Source organism: Octopus sinensis, linkage group LG21 (assembly GCF_006345805.1).
Source record: "Octopus sinensis linkage group LG21, ASM634580v1, whole genome shotgun sequence".
Lineage (NCBI taxonomy): Eukaryota > Metazoa > Mollusca > Cephalopoda > Octopoda > Octopodidae > Octopus > Octopus sinensis.
Window position 1 is genome coordinate 15,564,056 of NC_043017.1, and position 12,971 is coordinate 15,577,026.

Sequence of the window (12,971 nt, forward strand, 5' to 3'; positions counted from 1 at the left end):
TGATGATGATGATGATGATGATGATGATGATGATAATAACCCTAACCCAAAGGCTAGGTCTTTAGGTTCTCTTGTGCCATATTTCTTTAGCTAGAACTAAGAGTTTGGGATACAAAAAAAAGTGCCCCTGCAATGACATAGAGACACTACAAATTAGGGTCTGTCAGATCAGGACATATCGTGGAGGGCTTCACACAGCAACAATACACACATCAGTGTGTCCCCTATTTACCAAAGTACACATTCTGCCAGTGACACCCTTTAGGACACTCACTCTAGAAAACCCCACAGAGTTAAAGTTGGTTCCACATACTGCAGCAGTTAACATGGGAAGATGAGTAATTAAGAAAGAGGAAGGAAATGTTTCTACTTACACAACACATTCATAATTGTCTTGTCGAACTGATATATGTCTGTAAGGAATGAAGAAAACGTTGAAGGTGAAAACATCAACATCTCTCTGGAAACACATAATAATAATAATAATAATAATAATTTTGACACAAAGCCTGAACTTTTGATTGAGGGAGCTAGCTGATTACATTGACTCCACTTGCTAAACTGGTACTTTATTTCATTGGCCCCGAAAGGATGGAAAGTAAAGTTCATTTTGCTAACATTTGAACTTGGACAAATACCACCAGTCACTTTGCCCAGTGTGCTCATGAATTTGCCAGCTTGCCATGTCATCATCATCGTTTAATGTCCATTTTCCATGCTGGCATGGGTGGGATGGTTTGACATGGAGTTGGCCAACCAGGGAGCTGTCCAGACTCCAGTTGTTTATAACGATGATGATGATAATCCTTTCTACTTCAGTCAGAAGGCCTTTGGTGGGAGGGGGAAAGTCAATTACATTGACCCCCATTACTTAACTGGTATTTCTTTTATCAACCATAAAAGGCAAAGTAAGCCACAACTGAATTTGAACTCGGAATGTTTCAGATGGATGAAATACCGCTAAGCATTTTTCTCCAGTTTGCCATCTTTGTAACAATAATAATCCTCCTGTCTGCTACAGGTACAAGGCCAGAAATGGGGTGGGCCCTTGTCAGTTACATCAACCCCACTGCTCAACTGGTCCTTATTTTATCGACCCTGAAAGGATGAAAGGCAAAGTCAACCATGACAGAATCTGAACTAAGAAGCTGTAGATGCACAAAATGTTAGAAAGCATTTGGTCCAGTGCACCAATAATTATGCCTGCTCACCACCTTAACAGCAACAAGACGAACAAGGCCTGCAAGTTTTGAGAAGAGGATTCAGTCAATACCCTTGACCCCCACTGATTCGATTTGTATTGTATTTTATTTGATCTTCAAGGGGTGAAAGAAGTACACAGTTGACATCAGTGGGATTTGAACTCAGGATGTTAAGAGGCAGAAGAAATACCACATGACATTTTGTCCATTGCTCCAATGATTCTGGTAACAAAAACTCCAAATCCACACCATCCTGTACCCCTTACACACACATACACACATGCGGATATCTTTCACCATTATGTATCATTGAAGAGTACAAACGTAATTAAACCTTGAAATGTTTATTCTGCACCAAGTTACAGACACTCCCCTATCACCTTACCCATCAGATATACAAGGACCCAGTGACTGGTCTTCAGGCAACTTGTAACTAACAGCAACACTAAATATTGTGGTTCATCAATTGGAATCGAAGAGAGGATTAAGAAATACTGGGGCAAGGGGAGATAACAAAGACAATCACAGGGAAGATTAAGTGAAGAAAAAAATGAGAAGTCTTGAGAGAGATGGTAAGCGACTTGCGACCTGATGAATGGAATCTTAAAATAGAGTCAGAAGCCAGAAGTCATTGCATTGGGTGAAACCCTGCACCAGATTGCCATTGTAGTAATATCTGAGAATCAAGAGAATTTGGAAAAAGGAAATAAGGAATGGAAAAGGAGAGTATGTTGAAGGATGAATGGGGTTAATTGAAATGGGGACACAAGTAATAGAAACGCCAGATGGTTGTGTGCACCTGGCTACGAGATGGTAAGGAAATGCTACTTACAGGGGCCGATCTCCGTGTTCGTTTGGAGATTCTAGTTCACAGCCGTAATCCAAAAATAATTCTGCAATCTCAACACTTCCTGAGAACGCAGCCCAATGCAGCCCCGTGTTCTCTTCCTGCAAACAACAACAAATCATCATTATCATCATCAATTAAGGTGTAATGGCAACTGTTTTGTCTATCTTCTAAACAAATGTTCTTAATAAATTCTTCTATTGCAACTGTACGTACCCCCAGAGGGTCAATAATTGTGAACATACACAGAGGCTTATAATAAAAGATTCTAATGTATATATACACACAACTACAACAGTTCTATGCGACATACAAACATCTATAAATGTATAAATCAGCTTTATGATATATACACATATCTACCAGTGTGTATATCACAGTTCTATGTTATATAGACATCCACAAGAGTATATAAGAATATGTTACATACACACTCCACTAATGTAATGTGTATGACAGATCTGTTTTATACATACACATCTACAAGTGGGTACAACATAGATCTGTCATACACACATAATTACCAGTGTGTATAACACTATATACATACATTTATTTACCAGTGTGTATAACACAGTGCTATATATATATATATATATATATATATATATATCACGTGATCACGTGACCGACCAGACCATCAGATGTTGTTACACATCGCTGGTCACAATGCGTTCGCATTGTTTTAGCCTTCGAATGATGCCACCCCGCTGGCTAAGCGAGCAGGCCAACAGAAGAAAGAGTGGTGAAAGAGTACAGCAGGGATCACCACCCCCTGCCGGAGCCTCGTGGACCTTTTAGGTGTTTTTGTTCAATAAACACTCACAACACCGGTCTGGGAATCGAAACCGCGATCCTGCGACAGCAAGTCCGCTGCCCTAACCACTAGGCCATTGCGCCTCCACACACACATATATATACATATATACATACACGCACAACTACAAGTGTGTATAACACAGTTCTATGTCACATACTACACACATCTATCTACAGGGTGTAGATAAGACCTCCTACAGTGTGAAAACAGTTTAACAATTCCCAAAAAACCCCAAAAGAAGCCATTTTAAAAAACTTACATTATCCTTTAATGTGGGATCAGCCCCACGCTGAACAAGAAACTTGGCACTTTCAACATTTCGGTGCTCTGCTGCCCAAATAATTGGCGTCCAACCACCATCATCCTTTAAAAACAATTAATAAAAAAAAAAAAAACAATTAATTATTGATTGATAAGTTGAGGTTTGACAAAAAGTTATAAAGCTGAAAATCATAAATTGTTGTATTTTGGGAAGAGACATTTTGGTCAAGAAGTCAACATTACTGTAAAAGAAAGAGGTTTGAAATGCTAGAAATAGGAGCAAAATTGCCCTTGTATCACATGAAATAATGTAAATAATTTTCACCAAAAATACTAAATGAAATTCCCTTTCCCTGTTTACCTTCTGAGCCCAACCCCACAAGAGATAACCAAACCAGTTTGTAGGGGACAGTAAATACAGCGGAACGATAACAACTGATATGGTTGAGTTCTAGAAAGGATCTCCTGCTTTCAAACCATTGAGGGATTTCAGCAGATTAGGGAGTCTGAGTGGTTTATTTAGAGTGTGAAAAAGAAGAGGGAAAAGGGTTGATACAACTTAAGCATCACAACATCTAGTACTGCAACCATAATAGCCCTGGAAGGAGCATTTGCAAGGAACAGGGGCCACTAATACTCCTCCTCCTTCTTCTCTTTCTACAGAAGTAGAGGCAATAATTCCTCTCCTCCACCACGAACAACTGACGCTTCCTCTTCTTCCACATGTAGGGTTACTAATACTTCTCCTCCATGAACAGAGGGTACTATTCCCCTCCCACCCTTCCTTCTTTGCCCCTCCCCCCACTCTCTCTTCCTTAATATAGTTGAGAATCCGGTCACTCCAAGAGTGAGTCCACTTACCTGGACATTGACGTCAGCTTTCCGCGTAGACAAGAGAAACTCCATGAGATCAATGTAGCCTCCTTTGGCAGCCATGTGCAGACAAGTCATGCCATCTTCACCCTGCAAAAAAGAAACACACCATGTGGGACAACAACACATATAGATACATAGGAGTGTGTGTGGACGCGTCTATCTACATACATATATATATATATATATATATACACACACATATATATATATTTACACACATATCAATGCGTGCGTGTATATATATATGCATATATACGTATGCATATACGTATATGCATGTATATTCTTTTACTCTTTCATTTGTTTTAGTCATTTGACTTTGGCTATGCTGGAGCACTGCCTTGAAGGGTTTTAGTCGAACAAGTCAACTCCTGGACTTATTCTTTGTAAGCCTAGTACTTATGCTAGTGGACTATTTTGCCGAACTGCTAAGTGACAGGGACGGAAACACACCAACATCGGTTGTCAAGTGATAGTGGGGTTGATGAACAGAGACACGGCTTTGGTCGGCCTGACGTTACAGTAGAAGAAACTTGCCTGAGGTGCTAGAAGATGAGCTTCATCCTGGAAGATCTGTAGAGCTCAACAAGGACGTCCTGCAAACCCTGGTGGAACAAAATCCCACCGTAACTGTTGAGGTACCTTGCAGAGAAGCTTGGATTTGGTCATTCAACCATTCATTGACACCTGCGTGCCATCAGAAAAGTCAGCAAATGGGTCAATGGGTTCCTCACAAACTCTCCAAGTCTAATTGCGGGCAGAGAGTGAATGCGTGCTCTTCTTTGCTGTTATGTCTCACAGCTGAACCTTTTTTTGGACTGAATGGGTTCTCTATAAAAATGTAAAGCGCAGAAGACAGTGGATAGGGTAAATAGAAACACCAGTACCCCAGGCTAAAAATGGTCTTCACCCACGTAAGGTGTTGCTATCTGTTTGGTGGGATATAAAAGGTTTAGTCCACTTTGAACTTTTAAACCCAAGCCAAATAAGAAAGGAGATCTACTGTGAGCAGCTTGAGCAACTTAAGTCAGCACTGGAAGAAAAAAACGACCATCTTTGGTTTCAAGACGAAAGGTGTTCTTCCATCAGGATAATGCTCAGCCACATATAGTGAGGATGACATTCTAAAGGCTGAAGCAGTTTGAATGGGAAACGATGACCCACCCACGATATTCGCTGGACATTGCCCCTCCCGATTATCATTTATTCTGATGTCTTCAAAATTATTTGGATGGCAAAAATATGAATTCTAGAAACAAGATCAGAACAATACTGGAAGAGTATTTTCCATCACAGATAAGTGAATTTTGGAAAAGGGGTCTTGCAAGTCTACCAAATGGCTGGAAGAGCATTGTAGAAAATGAAGGAGAATATATTTTAGGTTATAAAAAAAAACTGCATTACTTATGGGATGAGCCAATACACACACACACACACACACATACACACACACACACAGAGCAACATCTTGCTTTCACACCTATGTACCACACACCTAGGCACAGCACCAATATCTTCAATATCTTACCTTGACATCAATCTGTGCACCTGCTTGCACCAGAAACTTTACAATAGGGAGATGGTTATTCTCACATGCGTAGATGATTGCATTGTTTAATCGACCATCAACAATATGGATGTTGCCTCCTGCCTGTAAATATAAAGTGTAAATAGCTGTGTAGAGATTGGTGCGTAAATGAGTAGCTTAGTGTATTCATAGTGTAAATAGCTGTGTAGTATGTTTTTATTACTGTGTAACTGTGTGTTGACTGGCAATTAATTCACCATTCCACTGCAATAATCATCATCATTTAAAGTTCAATTTCCATGCTGGCATGGGTTGGACAACTTCACAGGAACTGGCAAGACCAGGGCCCACACAAAGTTCCACAGTCTGTTTTTGGCACAGTTTCAATGGTTGCATGCCCTTCCTAACACCAACCACTTTACAGAGTGTGGACTGGATACTTTTCACATGGCACCACCACCAGTGCGTTTTATGTAGCACAAGGCCAGCAAGTGGGGGGGGGGGCAGGGTAAGTCAATTACACTGACCCCAGGACTCAACTATCACTAATTTTATCAACCCTGAAAGAATGAAAGGCAAAGTTGACCTTGGTGGAATTTGAACTCAGAACATAAAGATGGAAGAAATGTTGTTAAGCATTCAATCTGTCTGGCATGCTAATGATTCTGCCAGCTTGATACCTTAAAACATAATAATAATAATACTCCTTTCTACTAAAGGTACAAGGCCTGAAATCTGGGAGGAGGGGGTTAGTTGGTTACATCAACCCCAGTGCATAACTGGTACTTAATTTATCAACCCTGAAAGGATGAAAGGCAAAGTTGACCACAGTGGAATTTGAACTCAGAATGTAGCGGCAGACAAAATACCGCTAAGCATTTCACCTGGTGTGCTAACGATTCTGCCAGCTCACCACCTTAATAGCAATCATAACAATGATAATAATAATAATAAACATGTTCTTACTTGAATGAGCACATGTAAGATAGCCAGATGACCATTAATTGCTGCAGCATGGACAGCTGTCTGGTCATCATTGTCTGGATCTCTCTTGTTGGGATCAGCTCCATCAACTGTAAAGAAAACAAACAAACCACAACAATTACATCCTCGTTTAACACAACAAAACAATATGAGAAAAACAATGCTTCAAACACATCAGTTATGGCTGAGTGGATAACACCTTGCTTTGTAACCACAAGGGGTGTGGGTTTGATCTCACTGCATGGCAGCCTGGACAAACACACAGCCCTTGACCAGCCAAACCCCCAAAGGCACACAAGTACACTTACCTAACATATAAATAACTTTGGCTAGATCACCTTCTTTACAAGGATTATACAAAGATTTCGGTAAAGTTCGGTACTTTTTAGGTCTGAAACGGTAAAAGAGAACATTGGAAGGATTAGAGAAGCAGATTTAAGACAATATCATCATCACCATAGATATTTTATATCACATGGTGGGGGATTAATAAATATAAAGCTATAATAAAGTCAAATAATTTTATATGTACACCCTCTGTGTACTTCTAACTTCATTTAAATTGTGTGTGTGTGTGTTTGTGTGTGTGTGTGTGGGTATGATTTCCCTCTGCAAGAATCTGCTCTGACTCCCCTCTCATAGTAATCCCCTCGTCCCCTAGGGCTCGTATTCTTGTAAAAAAACAGGGAGAATCCAGTTAAAGATACCCAAAGACCATTAAATAATGCCAGTAGTTGGGTAGGAGGGTCTTTACAAGGGACAGGCCACTTGGTGAAGCAAAGTAATGACAGCAAAACCTCACCTTTCTTGTTCCAAAATAGAAAAACATTTTTCTAAAATTTCTCTGTCTTTGCCTTTGGGAATTCCAGCTGAAAAAATTGAATAAAGTGCGTGAGATATTGAGTAGATATCACCTCAATATAAAGATATATGATATGATAGGGAGATATTTGGTGGTATAGAAATTCTATAAGGGGATATTTAGTGATGCAGGGAACTGCAATGAAATATAAGGAAGATAATATAAATAACATAACAATTGCTTAACTCTCTTGTGCTGTGTTCCTGGTATAGCAGAAATAGTCTAAAGACAATCCCTACTGGATTCCCATTTAAGGGGTAATGAACAAAACATGAAGAAAAAGAAGATAACATACTAAAAATAGACAACCAATCAGGTTGCAGCTTTGTGGTCAGGGGTGTTAAGGACTCATCGTTAATGGTGTCCCTTACGGCTGTTGCTTTTGTTTTTAATAAAAATTTTAAAAAAGATTTATCGCGATGAAACGATGATGAACCCATCACTAGTCTTGAGGAAATTATTGAGGATAATTTATTCTTTGGACGAAGAGTTTACCCTTGTGCAGACAGGGAGTGATTCAGACAATCAAATTGATGAAAGTAATGAGGGAAATAGCAATTCAATTGAACAAATACTGAGAGGAAGGGGGGGGGGCTACTATTGTTATTCTCCTGGGTCCTTTCTTTTTTTTTTTTTTGGTCATTCTGTCCATTAGTTTCCCTGCAACAGTTAGTCCTCAGCTGTATATATAACTACTTATTTTTCTGCTCTGGGGCCCAGGTGGAGGGAAAATTTACACATAGGGGCCTAGGTCTGGGAAATAAACAACACAATAATCAACAACAGGGAATGTTACAAGTGAATAAAAACTAGGCATTTTACTAAACCCCTTCAAAACTTTGATTTTTTGTTTTTTCCTTTTCAAAATCAAATGAAGCACAAAGGGATGATATTTGGCTGTAAAGATTACCTGAGGTGAATACAGTTGGTGATGAAGATGCTGATGGTTCAAATGTAACCTTCTTTTCTCCTTCCTCCACGCTCGCTAACTTACACAACTTCTTCTCTTGAGCTTTATAAGTTTTTAAATGAATTGACAATTTCACCCTTGATCTGTGAAGGGGAGAAAATATAACCACAGGTATAGCAATGGAAATATCATTATACAGCAGCAGCATGGATAGGATATTAGTCTAGATACTGACATGTAATGATACGTACGGTGACAACTAAACTGTCAAATCAATATTTATATATCACATCACCATAAACAGCATAAACTCCATATATATATATAGCAATGAGAACGTGAATTTTGTGTGTGTGTGCATATAAATATATGTATGTGTCTCAAGAAGACCCGTTCTCCACAGAAGAAGTGTTAAAGCCACTCCCTCTGGTGCAGAGGATCGGCCTGCAGGAGTTGTGTGCTGGGGTCACATAGAAAACACTGATGCTGGTGTCGAATAACAGCACTCATGAAGTGCCACGTTAAAAGCACCCAGCACACACTGCAAAGTGGTTGGCATTAGGAAGGGCATCCAGCTGTGGGGACCAAGCCAAATCAGACTCTGCCCAGCTCTTAGTCAAACTGTCAAACCCATGATAGCATGGAAAACAGACATTGGAAGATGATGATGATGATGATGATCTCATGAGTGAAGCTCATGTGTATATCATAACATTAACCCTTCAGCATTCAGATGCCTCGCTTTAATGTAAGGCTTATTGAGTCACATAGTTCTGAATATTAATCCTTTACTGTCAACCTTTTCCTTGTGAAAGTTAATATGCATGGACTCTACTAGAAACTAGTGAGTAATCTTTCAGTCTAATGTTAAGACATAGCATAACAAAATTTATATATATATATATATGTCAGGTAGTGCTATTGAGTTAGACATGACCTGGGCCAATACTGGTCAAAACCTTTCTAAGTTATATACATTATATATATATATATACACACACACACAAATATATATACATATATATACACACACAGTGCTGGTGCCATGTAAAAGCAACCACTACACTCTTATAGAGTGACTGGCATTAGGAAGGGCATCCAGCCATAGCAACCATACCAGAAAAGACAATGGAGCCTGAAATGGCCCCTGGCCTTACCAGCTCTGGTCAAACTGTCCAACCTCTGCCAGCCTGGAAAACAGATATTAAATGAAGACGATGCACACACACACACACACACACACAAACACACACACACGAATGCGTACATGTGTGTGGGTATGAAGCTGGTAATGATGTTGAAACAAGAAGAAGAATCTAATACTTACTTTGGTAACGATGGCTCCAGCTGAGTAACTGTTTTCTCTTCTATCGTACTAATTATTCTCGGTTCGTTAAGAGTTAACATCACTTCATACTGTGCCGACTCTTCTCCACAATGGGGACAGTAAGATTTGTTATCAAGGAACAGCTGACACTGTTTGTGGAAATTGTGAATAGTAGAGCCACCTTGTTTCCGACACTGGTAGAAGCGTCCCTGAGCGAAAGGAAAACAATCGTGTTAAGATTGTTGTTATTGTTGATGGTGTTGTTGTTGTTAATGGTATTGTTGGGTTGATGCGTCAGCATCTGTACTGAAATAAATCTTGTCTGTGAAGTTATCACTTAAATATTGTGGGTCCCATTCATAATAATAATAAGCAATCTCTCTAAAAGCCCCTGCTGCTAGAAGGCAACCCATGCCTTAATTGATGTTTCTTTCATTAGTTTTAAAACAATAAGGGTGGGGAGGAGGTGATTTGGCTGCTATCTTTAGCAACTCAGTCAACCCTGTAGACTGTGAAATAAGGTCGAGAGCTTACCTGCATACAGAAATGTCCACAGCCAGGACAACACTGGTGTTGTTTGAGAGACTGTCGATGGAACTCACAAACTGCCATGAACGGGATCTTGATGGCTGGCCGTACTAACAGACTGTTGGTCACCTTGTTACAGCAACCCATCACCTGCAATTAACAAACATATGAGCTACAGGGTGATATACCACACACAGGAAAATGTGCATAGGTAAATATACAGGTACACAAATACACACACCACGTACACAAAGTTTAACTATACATGACTATATATGTATGAATATTTTATATATATATATATATATATATATATATATATATATATATATATATATATATATATATATATATATATATATATATATATATATATTTATAGCGGCTAATCGGCTTCCGTGCCAGTGGCACTTAAAGGGCACCACACGAGTGTGATCGTTACCAGCATCGCACTTGTGCCCATGCTAGTAGGGTGCCAAGAGCACCATCCGAGCATGATCGTTGCCAGAGCAGCGAACTGGTTTCCGTGCCAGTGACATGTAAAAAGGCACCATGGAGGCCTGCCTGGCCCCCATGCCGGTGGCACGTAAAAAGCGCCCACTACACACTCGGAGTGGTTGGCGTTAGGAAGGGCATCCAGCTGTAGAAACTCTGCCAAATCAAGATTGGAGCCTGGTGCAGCCATCTGGTTTGCCAGCCCTCAGTCAAAATCGTCCAACCCATGCTAGCATGGAAAGCGGACGTTAAACGATGATGATGATGATACTGTGTATATATATATATATTATAATATATATATATATATATATATATATATGGTTTAAACTGATAAAAAAAAACAAGACAGGTGAGGGAACACAAAACGGTGTATTAGTTTAATGGTGAGGAAAAATGGAAGTCTTTGGCAGTTTGAGACTATGCTCATCTCCAGAAAGGAATGAGGAGAGGGAAGAGATGGAGAGAGGGAGAAAAGGGGAGAGAAAAGAAATGTGCCTAAATTAATGGCTGTGTGTATCTATCTATCTATCTATATATATATATATATATACACACACATATATATACATGTACATTCACATAAACTTCCAATATATATATTTATATTTACTAATGTGTGTATATACAGACATACACATTCACACACATATATTATAAACAGATGCAAATATAATGTAGATACAAACAAATATACACAGAGTTCCCTCAATTAGTATACACACACACAAATAGACAAAGCAAATGATGAAGAAAGACAAAGAGAGAGAGAGAGAGAGGAATGGAAGAAAGCAAGTGAACATACCTTGCCATCAATGGAATCTAAGGCTTGACAATACGTGACTGCAGGTAGTTTTTTAAATGTGACACCATTTACCTTACAACAACAAAGAGGAATAACAACTTGTGGCGTTGTCACTGAATGGCCCTGAAATTACAACACAAAAATAACAGTGAAAACCATTGTATAACTGGTACTTGTATATAATATATATTTCTATCTCTCCTCTTCATTACAGAGGTGTGTGTGTGTTCATATCTCACCTGTGTATATATAAATCTCTTGTATATATCTCATTGGAATATGTGTGTGTATATATATGTTTCTCCTGTAGTGTATGTATGTGTAACTGTTAACCTGTGCATGTTTGTGTGTTTTGCTTTAATATGTATGAGTCACCCCAGGCGATGTATGGAGGTATATGCATGCGTGTGTGCATGTATATGAGCGTGTGTGTGTGTGTGTGTGTGTGTGTGTGTGGGTGCGTATGTGAGTGTGTGTATATCTTACCTTGGTATGTATGAGTCTGCCCCGGGTGATGTGTGTATGTGTCTTCCCGCCTCTGTAAGGATGTGTCCAGTGTGGTGTGTGCTGGAAGTAGAAGAGTTATGTCCCTTACATCATGGTTACCACAACATCTGTCAGTTTTTCTTGCAACATGAAATTTTTATGTCTTTTGGTTGGTTCCTACCCTACATTAACAATGGCACCAAACAGCCACCAACTAAGACTATTCTATGCAAAATTAAGAGTAGCTACATGTCGAAAACAAAACAAAATAAACACTATTGCATATACTTAGTAGATTACAGTGTAAACAGCCACAAAACTGAATTACTGCTGTCTTAAGAGAGCCTCAGCCATAGACTGCTGAAAAAATGCCAGAGAAGTGGATGAGTAGCAGAGGACAAACGTTTTCTGTTGCTAATTGCGAATTTACCGAACTTGCCAGCCGTTTGCAACATCAGTGATTTGTTAAAATCACTATTTTTCTAGATCAGTAGAAGTGAAAAGTGTTTGATAGTGAGTGCTTGCTACTGATGATATTCAAAGAAGCAGAAATCTGGATCTAGCAATTCCACTGCTGCTGCTCAATATTTTACGTCTATATGAGAAGTTTTTCTCAAGACAAATATCTCAGTTTTGTGGCTTTCAATAGTATATCCATGTTAAGTAGGATCTTACAAAACGCTTTTCAGGACTCATACTGCTCCCACTGTTAATAATTAATATGCCGAGGACTTTTCCTGTTGTTTCTAATTTAAATAAATATACACATACACATACAATATATGAACATATATGTATATTAATGTATGTGTGTGTGTGTGTATTAATGTATATGTGTGTGGGTATATATATATATATATATATATATATATAATATATATATATATATATATTAATGCATATGTGTGTTTACATAATCATACTTCAATAGCATTCATTTGCAGACATCCACGAAAACATGTCCAACCATGAGGAAATATGACCACCTTGGTTGGAAAGAGGAGGGTTGGTGACAGGAAGGGCATCTGGCTACAGAAAAT

At 39.0% G+C, this 12,971-nt stretch overlaps 1 protein-coding gene across 3 annotated transcripts in view; it reads right to left on the minus strand.

The window, feature by feature from the left end:
• Window positions 1-12,971, minus strand: part of LOC115222829 (histone-lysine N-methyltransferase EHMT2) — a 53,666-nt gene that overhangs the window by 28,203 nt on the left and 12,492 nt on the right. For 2 of the 3 annotated variants that reach the window (XM_029793147.2, XM_029793146.2), the window contains 13 exons: window positions 11,932-12,012; window positions 11,446-11,568; window positions 10,152-10,295; window positions 9,618-9,826; window positions 8,291-8,433; window positions 7,321-7,387; window positions 6,827-6,909; window positions 6,501-6,607; window positions 5,535-5,657; window positions 3,992-4,093; window positions 3,129-3,233; window positions 2,035-2,150; window positions 375-413 (listed from right to left, as the gene is read on the minus strand). In XM_029793147.2, coding sequence (XP_029649007.1) covers window positions 375-413; window positions 2,035-2,150; window positions 3,129-3,233; window positions 3,992-4,093; window positions 5,535-5,657; window positions 6,501-6,607; window positions 6,827-6,909; window positions 7,321-7,387; window positions 8,291-8,433; window positions 9,618-9,826; window positions 10,152-10,295; window positions 11,446-11,568; window positions 11,932-12,012 — 1,442 coding nt within the window. The remainder of the gene's footprint in view (window positions 1-374; window positions 414-2,034; window positions 2,151-3,128; window positions 3,234-3,991; window positions 4,094-5,534; window positions 5,658-6,500; window positions 6,608-6,826; window positions 6,910-7,320; window positions 7,388-8,290; window positions 8,434-9,617; window positions 9,827-10,151; window positions 10,296-11,445; window positions 11,569-11,931; window positions 12,013-12,971) is intronic. The other variant, XM_029793148.2, reaches the window with a different exon arrangement.